Source organism: Pundamilia nyererei, unplaced genomic scaffold (assembly GCF_000239375.1).
Source record: "Pundamilia nyererei isolate P.nyererei 1_Seehausen unplaced genomic scaffold, PunNye1.0 scaffold01141, whole genome shotgun sequence".
Lineage (NCBI taxonomy): Eukaryota > Metazoa > Chordata > Actinopteri > Cichliformes > Cichlidae > Pundamilia > Pundamilia nyererei.
The window spans coordinates 6,140-16,655 of NW_005188542.1; the positions used below are offsets into that span (position 1 = coordinate 6,140).

General features: G+C 43.5%; 1 protein-coding gene across 1 annotated transcript in view; it reads left to right on the forward strand.

The window, feature by feature from the left end:
* The first annotated feature begins 1,152 nt into the window (after window positions 1–1,152).
* LOC102205058 (myelin-oligodendrocyte glycoprotein-like) overlaps window positions 1,153–10,516 on the forward strand; it is an 11,492-nt gene continuing 2,128 nt past the window's right edge. The window contains exon 1 of the mRNA XM_005755286.1: window positions 1,153–1,218. Within this exon, the coding sequence (XP_005755343.1) occupies window positions 1,182–1,218 (37 nt within the window). The 5' untranslated portion in view covers window positions 1,153–1,181. The remainder of the gene's footprint in view (window positions 1,219–10,516) is intronic.

Here is a 10,516-nt window from a genome sequence, read left to right on the forward strand (position 1 = left end):
TACTGCAGTTCAGCTTTAGACTCACACACAGCTGGTTCATGTTTCTGTCTCTGTGTCCTCACTTTCCCAGCATGCCTCGGCTCTGGAGGTGTATGAGGGGGTGGAGTCTGTCCTGCTGACCTGTCAGGACTCTTCTGTACCTGCATGTCCCACTTTGGTGTGGAGCTGCCACGACCTCAGTCCTCCAATCGTCCACCAGCGTAACCTGGCAGGAGATGAACTGAGAAGAGCTGTGGAGAGTGGGCAGGCAGGTGAGTCACAGGTAGGCGTTTCTCTCTTCAGCAGAAGCTCAAACCAGCTCAAAGATTCAGGTGAGCAGGATTAGCAGGACTCACCATGAGTTCTTCCACATGAACGTATTTCCAGCTGTCAGAACACAAAAGAAAACAGGTGAGAAAATTCCTGAGGAACAAGCAGAGAGGAAAACACTGGACGGCAATTACCACCACTGATAGGTAGCAGTCTGTTAGAGAGTGGAGGTGCCTGTTAGTCTTTAAATTCTACTGAGTGAATGAGCTGATGACAAACAGCCAGAGCCCAGGAAAACTGGAGATCCAGCCACCCGAGAGGAAAGAGAGAGGGAAGGAGACACAGAGAGGAAGCAGAGGAAGGAAAGAAGGAGAACAAACCTGACCTGCCAGGACCATCACGAGTTTCTACCTGCTCTGAAAAGGTGGTGCAAAAATACCCCATCAGTGTTGTTTCAAACAGTCCAGCTTAAATTACAAAACTTAAACTAATCTTAGACTAAACTCTGCAATAATTCTGACACATTATTTATTAAACACAGTCAACTCTGTGTTATCAGTGAGGGCATTGATGAGCCTACACTTACATAGATAATATATCACAAACATAGAGACAAGCTGGAGCTTTGGGTTATTAAACTTACGCTTTTTAAGCATGGCAACACTTTTTTATTGGTCTTTATTCAAATGACATTTCATACATGTCAGTCTGCTGATGAGCCTTGTGTCAGCACTGAGGTGGAAGCTGTGGGCTGTAAAGAGGATTTTTCACAGTGGACAGTTTCATTTCACATGTCTGACTTCCTCTTAAAAACAAAAGTGAACTTTCTTTATGTGCTTACAGCTGGAGAAAAAATGCTGAGTGTTTGTTTCTTTGTTCAGTCAGCAGCAGATTTAAAGGACTTTGTGTTTGTTTGAGCTTTTTACAGGAGGATGAAGACGTTGCTGGTGATCCTGCTCCTCATAAATGGTAAGAAACTGAATGCAGATCAATCTGCACTCACACCACAGGTTAAGGCCGATAATCTCAGTGTGGTGTTTATGTGATGATTTTAATTCATTGCTACAAAATACAAATGCAATGATGTGTGCTCTGTGAGAGTCGAGAGAAGCTTCTGTCCAAGACAGAAGTAACAGAGAAGTAAGAGCGACTTTACATTTGCAGAGTAAAGATTCATGTTTTATGCTTTATTACATTTGACTTCGACTGTACTTGAGAAATTACATATTTTTGCATTTAAGCAAATGTTTTCTTTAAAACTCGTAAACATGCAAATACAATGATGGGTTTAGTCGGGTTTTAGTTCAACTTTAAAATCCTGAAAGTTCCAAAACAGAAAGCAGTTATTCTGAAACACCTGAGATTCTTCACTTTTGAAGATTATTTATCATTAATCAGACAAAAGCATTTTACAATAATTGACAGATGACTAAGTTTCAAAAATTACAAATGGCTGCAGTTTTAGATGAGTGGTGTACTGAGTGTCCTCTCTGTTAGGCTGCATCAAAGACCACACAGGGTGACCCCTCGGAATAAAGAGCTTATGAATCTAGAAATATTTGCTTCATCTCCCAAAAAATCTAAACCCAAGTCCAACATAACAGGCATTATAAGCATTAAGGTGACTGGAACGTCGCCCATGGAGCATATGGTACAAAAACCTTACAACACACGTTCAGGATTGTAGGATTGTGGTGCTTTGTGGATGGTTGTGGTCAGGGTGGAGCTGCCAACAGATAGTGTGTCACGTTTAACTCTTTATGTCACGACCCTGTACCTTACAGTTATTGACTTATTCTGTTACATGAAACCTCTCAGTGTTGAGTGAAATAAGGAGCAGCGGAGGATTGGACCTAAGACTAATGTCATTTTTATGTTTAAAAAACAATATTTTTAAAAAATTGTGTATGTACAAGAATATCTGAGGTGTATTTGTAGTTGTTCAAATTTCATATTCATATTCAAGTTCATATTCAGTTTCTTTTTTATAAAACGTCTCTTTTTGCGTTGTTGCCTCGGGGCAACATTATGCAGTTAACTACACGTTATCTGTTAGCAGTGGTCATGGTGAAAGTAGCCATTCATTTCACCTCAGTCCTTCAATCTGCCCCTTCTTACTTGTATTCCTCACTTGTCCCCAGCTGGTGCAGCAGCCTGCTGTGACTGTGGGGCCTGGTTAGTAAGTGAGTGAGGGGGAGGGGCCAGTTGCACTAAGAGCTTTGATTGGACAATCCAGTGTCCAATGAAAATAAACAAATGGGCTGCTTTTCGTTCTTGTAGGGCCGGCTGTGTAGCAGCCACCAGTAAAATGCACGGTGTACCAGATTATCAGTCCATCCCTGATTCCAGTAAAAACGTTAGTTTGCATGGTGGTAACTTTGTGGTGGAAAACACCTCTGCGTGCACGATAAGCAAACTGGAGTGGGTCCATCAGGGGGTCAGTTGCTCTTACGATGTGCTGTTTTATGATCTTCTCCATGGCCTTCATCACCAGGGAGCTGAGGGCCACAGGACGAAGATCATTCAGAGACTTTGGGTTGTTTCTTTTGGGGATGGGGGTGACTGTGGAGTGTTTCCACAGCTGGGGACGGTGTGACTGTCAACTGAGCGTTGAAATGGAGTCTGGAACAAACTTCCTAGTTGCCCTGCACAGTGCCTCAGAACTCGACTGCTGATGTTGTCAGGGCCGGGTGAGCTCCTCTCCCTGGTCCTCCTGAGGACTCTCACCACGTCCTCAGTCCTGAAGGTGAGTGCAGAGCTGCCAGCTTTGAGTGAGGATCTGGACTCCTCAAGCTGGGCCATGTTGTCCGTCTCACACCTGGTGTAGAAAGCGTTGAGGTCGTCAGGGAGGGAGGAGCGGTTGCTGCTCTCTGGGTGGTGACTGCAGTATTCACAGAGGCCATGGTTTGAGGCCCTGCCAGGCTGAGCGGAGGTCCCCTGTGGTGAATTTTTTTCCAGCTGTGTTTTTGTACTCCAGTTTAGCAGTTTTTATGGCCCTCTTGCCCTCCTTTTTATCCAGAGCAGAGCCGGTGAAGAAAATCCTCCTTGTAGTGTGAGGATACTTTCCTCTGTCCACTGCATGATGTCTTTGGTGACCTTTTTAATCCTCTTGATGACTTGAGTGTAAGCAGGGGCCAGCAGGATGGTGTGGTGGTCTGCTGAGCTGAGAGGAGGGAGGGGTAGGGCTTTGAATGCATCTGGTACAGAGCCATAGCTTTTATCCAGAGTCTTCCCCTCACGTGTGCTGCATGTAACATACTGTTGGTATCCTATAAGATAAGATAAGATAAGATCAGATCAGATCAGATCAGATCAGATCAGATAAGATAAGATAAGATAAGATAAGATAAGATAAGATAAGATAAGATCAGATCAGATCATCTTTATTAGTCCCACATGTGGGAAATTTGTTTTGTCACAGCAGAAGTGGACAGTGCAAAGTTATATAGCAAAAATGAGAGAACACTGGAATACAATAAGAATAATATACTGTGCACAACTGTACAGAATAGAAAAGAATAAACTAAAATACTATATACAATAGAATAAAATAAAATATACAATGGGATAAAAATAGAATACAAATGCTTTATACAACTAAGTAAAAATACAACTTTGCACTTAGTCTTATTGCACATGTGTGGGTTTGTGTGGTAAATGGCCTGTATTTGTATAGTGCTTTACTAGTCCCTAAGGACCCCAAAGCGCTTTACACATTCAGTCATCCACCCAGTCACATACTGGTGAATATGTGTTTGATCAGTTAAAGTCTTTGTTGTGGAGTCTGACATCAGTGGGGAGGAAAGACCTGCAAAATCTCTCCGTCCCACACTGTGGGTGCTGCAGCCACTGAAGGAGCTGCTCAGTGCTGTCAGAGTCTCCTGCATGGGGTGGGAGATGTTGTTCCAACAAGGATGACAGCTCAGCCACCGTTCTCCTGTCACTCACCACCTCCACTGGGTCCAGAGGGCATCCTAGAACAGAGCTGGCCCTTCTGATCAGCCTGTTTAGTCTCTTCCTGTCCCGGCAGAGATGTTGCCACCCCAGCAGACCAGACTTTAAGTGACTTGTCAGGGGAACAGTGGTTTAAATCACCCAGGATGAACTTGGGAGAGTCCGGTGATAATTGTTCCAGTTGGTACAGATTGTTGGTGAAGTACTCTGTGGCTTTAGCTGCATCAGCTCTGGGGTTGATGTAAACCAAGATGATGAAAAGCTGTGGGAATTCTCGGGTGAGGTAGTCGGGGCGCAGGGAAACAGCCAGAAGCTTGATGTCTGTAGTGTACAGCTTCTCCCTCACAGTGACTGTAGAGGACCAGCTGTTGTTTAAATACAGACACACGCCGCCGCCTGTCCAGATGAAGAAGTGGTGAAAAGCCATCAATGTTCAGGCTGCAGCCGCAGCTTGATGAGGGAGTCCCTGGTGTAGGTGAGCCTTGGGATCATGTCGAGTGTCGAAAACAAAATCACAAAAATTAGGAAAAGGAAAATAATACAAATATACTGAGTAGACGGTGAAAAACAACAACGAAAACAGCATTAAAGTTAGAAAAAGAACGTAAAACTGCTCAGCTGACTGGCCGGTCAACGGCAAGAGCAGCGACCCAAAACCGAGACAGTCTGACCTCCTTAACTAACTCAAAACAGGAGAAAACTGGTGATCAAAAGAAACAGCAGCTCACCTCTACCCACTCCAATCCTCATCTCTGTTTTCGTACTTTTTATTTAGACTTTTTATTTAGACTATTTAGACTATTCGGGTTTCCCTTAAAGCCTTATTTAAGGCACATGCTGTGGCTGACTCCTCTGCGATTTCCATTCACCTCCCATGGCCGGCCATCCTTCAAACTGCTCAGCCATTGCTGGATCTGCCCTATTGGACTTCATTTTTATCCGACTTTTCCAGTGGTGTACTCGCTGCTTCGGACCTGGATTGGAACCTCTGAGACTCCTAAGCAAGCTGAGACGCGCCTCTGTCAGGGATGAGGTGGCTAAGAGCCGGATGGCATTGTTTAACTCAAGCGAATAAAACCTTCATCCTAAATGATCTTTTCCTCACCCTGCAGCTGGATGTTTTGCTCCTGACCAAACCTTGGATTCACCCCGGTGAACTTTTCTCCTTCTCTGAACTCCTTCCCCCTGACTGTTTTTTTCCCAGCTCACCGAGACTTCCAGGGAAGGTTGGAGGCCAAGCCACAGTTTTCAAAAATAAACTTAAACTTCAGCGACCGCCTACTCCTACTTTCTCCTGCGTCGAGGCTCAATTATTTGACCTGACTGGCCCCCCTGTGACTCTCTGTGCTGTGATTTATCAGCCACCCAAATACAATAAGTCTTTTATTTCCGGATTTGCAGATTTTCCAGCTTCTCTTTTTTAAAATTATGACCGTGTTCATATTTCTGGTGATTTTAATATACATATCTGCTGCAAGAGGGACTCCTTTGTGGAGGACCACAAGAGTCGTGCGCATTGAAATAAAGTATTCTGTGCTTAAATAATGAATTGTAGAATAAATTCTGCATTTGTAAATTCATTTTTGAATTCCACTTTAATAAAGTCATTTTCAAAATGCTTTTTAAAATGGTGATTCCACTCCTCATATCAAAATTCATTTCCCGTTCCTGTTTGCTCAGGGATTAACATTTGGATTAGCTACTTCATTTTAAAAATCCTGCTGCAATGCAAATTAGCCACACCGTGGGATGTAAGGAGCTCTCTGATTGGTTGGACCAATGACTGTAGAAAGTCACTGGGTTGGACAGACACAGGCTGCCAGCCTGGATTTTTCTTCTCATAGCTTCACCCTGCTAAGAAGTGTGTGTGCTTGTGCAAAGGCCGTTCAGCCTCAGGATTTACACTCGGCTCGACACGGAAATGTGAAGAATGAAGGGACCCTGCAGCGAAACGGAGAGCTCAACCTCTGACTGAGTGCCTGTTTATGCAGTCTGACCACCTGTTGAAGGTAACATGGCTAACGCTAGTTTATGAAAGTTTTACGTCGCAGCTGTACGAGCTAGCTATGTGTTTTGTGAGCTGCTGTGTTCTTCACAAATAAAGCTGGAAGCAGCTCACACTATTAGAACCAGCACTGAGGCCTATTACATTTATACAGTGTTAGAGCAACGGCTGCAGCCTACAGCCTTTAAACTAGCGATTAAAATGCTGACAGTAAACTCGTCAGTCCAGATGTTACCACATTACTTTGTGATACTTACAGTTAAAACAACTGAGACAGGCTGATTAAAATAACAGCTGTCAGCTCTCTCATTCCTTATAGGAAGATCACACTACTGTTTTCAGTTCATTTAATATGTGAGTGCACAGATTCATTCTCAACTGGACATAAATGATGATCAAAGGATTCATCATTTATGATGAATAAAGAATTCACCAAATCCCACCCTCTAACACAGTATGCTGAATCTTAGCATTGAATGTCCAGTATATTCTAATCAGTGCAATTTATACCAGGGGTCCCCAATCCCAGTCCATGAGGGCCGGTGTCCCTGCAGGTTTTAGATGTGTTCTTGATCCATCACAGCTGATTTAAATGAATAAATTACCTTCTCAACATGTCTTGTAGTTCTCCAGAGGCCTGGTAACGAACTAATCATGTGATTCAGCTGTGTTGACCCAGGGTGAGATCTAAAACCTGCCCAGACACCGGCCCTCGTGGACTGGGATTGGGGACCCCTGATTTAAACATTCACTGCACCTACAGTATCTACACTTGTGAGGTGCTACAACATGCTGGTCCTGCAGGGACCAAACGTCTCCTGAAAAACATCCATAGAAAAGAATCTTTGACTGTCTGAGCTCATTGTCATATTCTCCACACTGCTGTGACCTGCTATATGTTTGTATTCAGCTTCCAGGGCACGCTTATATCACATTCATGTTTTGGGGCGTGAGCGAGTGTGATGGAGCGAGCCACTCAGACGTGAGAACACAGCGGCCATTTTGGGAAAAAGTGTCTTTTATTTAGCCAGAAATGCACAAATATCCAACAGGAAGTGACACGGGGCCTCAGAGAGGTCAGCTGATCAGAACTGAAGTCAAACAACTTCACTCCAAACTAACTGCTCAACACAATCAAAGTGAGCCGACCCACAAGAAACAAAGAGGACTTACATACTGGCTGATCAGAGCAGTGTGAGACATGAGGGCAACACAAATACCAACAATCATCCAACAACAACACAAACATGGGCCCCCAATGAGAGGGCCGTGCTGGGTTTGGTCCAATCAGCACTTCCTGTGTAGAACTACCAGCAGCCCTCAGCAGTCACATGGAGCCTTCAGCAGCAGCAAAACAAAGAAATGTGACAAAGACAGAATTTAACTGTGTTGTACAAAAGCTCACTAAATGTGCTCCAAGTAGAACTAATGGATTTCACCAAAGTCCAAATGAATGAGTGAGATATATGAACAAGAAGTGTGAGTCATTATATTTGTGTGTGCAGTGTGTGTGAAACTAACACAACTCATACTGCACCAAAGTGTTGCTGCACGGGGTCACTCACTGCATAGTTGTGTGTCTGCAGGTGCGCCCGTCACACCAAACATCTTTGGCTGTGGCTGTTCCACAGCTGCAGCTCCAGGGTGAATAATCTGCCCGGCAACAGGCTCTGATAGGCCCGTTTAAACAGTCTGACTGCAGACACGTGATGGTGTCCTACTGTATTGTGCAGCTTTTTAAAGCTCTGAACTTGAGCCTGTGCTGGACTGTTTATAAATCCCACTCCTGCTGAGTTTCTGACCATTACCACCCACTTCTGCTGTTTTTGTGTGTGACCCCGCCCACACCTGCAGATATACTATATGATGAAATAAGTTTCTATGCACAGAATGAATTATTTCAGTAGAACAAGAAGAGAATCAATAAAAACACAAAAGTCTCTGAGCTTTTGATCACAAATACACAGCAACAATAATCACAATAATAATCAGAAAACCCTGAGACACATTTCAAAGAAACACATTCAAACTTGCTGAACATCACAGTGAACACGATGGCTCTCAGGACCCGCTGTCTATTTTTAGCTGCCCGTTCCCGCCAGCAGCTCCTGCAAGATTGCGTTGGGTCCCAGTCCCAATGCAGGGCTCTACTCTGAACATCCAAAGTGTTTGTAGTGACCAACAGAGCCATCATAGTCTCTGCTGTTACGCAGCATCTGTATGTGGAGTTATCAGAAAGCAGCACAAAGCAGAGCTTCAGTCAGACAGATCACTGTGTGCTGTGTAGAGACTGTTGCGGTGCAGTGGGTGGAGCCTGAATACTGTTAGCTGGTTTCAACTGTGCACCTGTCAGCTGTAAGGGGCTGATGGGAAATCAAAAAATCCCTTTCAGCAATAAAAAAGAAAAAAATTGTTTAATGATTTTAATGTTTAATGATGGAGGACCAAACCACTTTTTTTTGTTGTTTTCCTGCTTTAATTAAATAACTTTCTGTGAACTCACTCAGCTATTGTCACGGGTTGCTCTGAGGATCCACGCGCAGGACTCCAGAGTTGCGATTTAACAGAGAAAGTTTATTTACAATTTCTTCACCAAGTGTATTTACAGGCTGTGCGAGGACTGTGCTATTACCAAGACATGAGGGGCTCCAGGGAAAAAAGGGGAATCACACACGTCCACTCCGACCTCTCTCTTTCCACCAGTGAGCAGTTGCACCTTCCACACTTCACATGGGGAAACACGGGGACGGGGACAGGTCCACAACAGTCCAGCGCCGAACAGCAGACCTCCTAGTTCTGAAATACAAGCTGGTCTGATGAGGCCCAGGTGTTCCCAATCCAGGAAGGCGTGGGCCAAGGGTGTGAACCCACCATGAATGCTGCCCCGGCCAAACAGGAGAGAGAAAGATTAAATAACTTTCTATGAATTCACTCAGTTATGTTCTCACGGTGAGGAAATAACTTATTGTAACTCCGAAATGACAACACAGCCACGGCTACTTCAAGACGGGCGCTTCGCTGCATTTATTGAACGCCGTGAAAACTACAAACATAAAACACAAAGGCTTTAAGCGCGTCAGTCTATTAAAAGTAACACTTGTGTTTTAAAAATAAACAAATACCTTGTGGGCGCCTGCCACTTCGGAGGTCCTAGAACAATAACTTTACAGTCCTGTGCATTCTAATTGAAAACATAAAATAATTAGAACACCATACATCACAAATTTTCACAATATTACAATACAGTTATATCAAATACCTTGAACAGCTGGTAGACTAACCAGGCCTTTGCAGATAGCTCACTGAACTCCTTAGCGTGATTATTAAACGTGGGCTCACAGCCTATATCATCACACCCAAACCTCACGATAATAGCGGTGTAACAAAACTTGTTCTTTGTGACAAGATAAACACACCCTTACAATATTGACCACAGAAATGTACAAGCAAGAACATTTTCACTGCTGGAGCCATCTATTAAACTTCGTTATACATAAGCCGTTTCTGTGACACTTAGACGTATAACAGCAGGACCTGGTTATCTCACCCGTGCCTGCACTAATATTATAACTGAGTACTCATGATGAACTCAGTGATTCAGGGTTTTCCCACACACGGAGCTCCGTTACAAACCTGAATAAGGTTGTTGACATGGCACAACAGGCCATCTTCAAGAAGCTTTAAAAAACAAAAACAATGAGTTTCAATATGTATGATTGTTTTTTGGCTTTTTTCAACACGTAAATGCTAAAAACATCATCATCATCATTTATTTATTTATATAGCACTTTAAAAACACACCTGGTAGACCAAAGTGCTGTACAATACTAATATGCACACAGTGTTGGGAAGGTTACTTTTAAAATGTATTCCATTACAGAATACAGAATACATGCCCCAAAATGTATTCTGTAACGTATTCTGTTACGTTACTTAATGAGAGTAACGTATTCTGAATACTTTAGATTACTTAATATATTATCATGCTGTTTACAACTACATGAATGTACTATTGCTGTGATTTATTACTGTTACTGAAGGTCCGCGACTCCGAACCGTAGTAAAGGGACCTCTGACTAATATGTCGGGTTCGTGTCCGGCTCAAAATAGCTTTCCTTTGTTGTGTGGGTCAACTTTGCTTGCGACAGACAGAGAGAGGCGTTGAAAGGCTGCTCCAATGGAACTTGTTGTTTTTGGAGGGAAACACGAACACAGTGTACAGTCGAGTCTTAATAGCTTACTTACAACTGGGCTCGTCAGGCACTCTTCTTGGCTGCAGTGGTTATTATTATATTTACATGCTTCCAG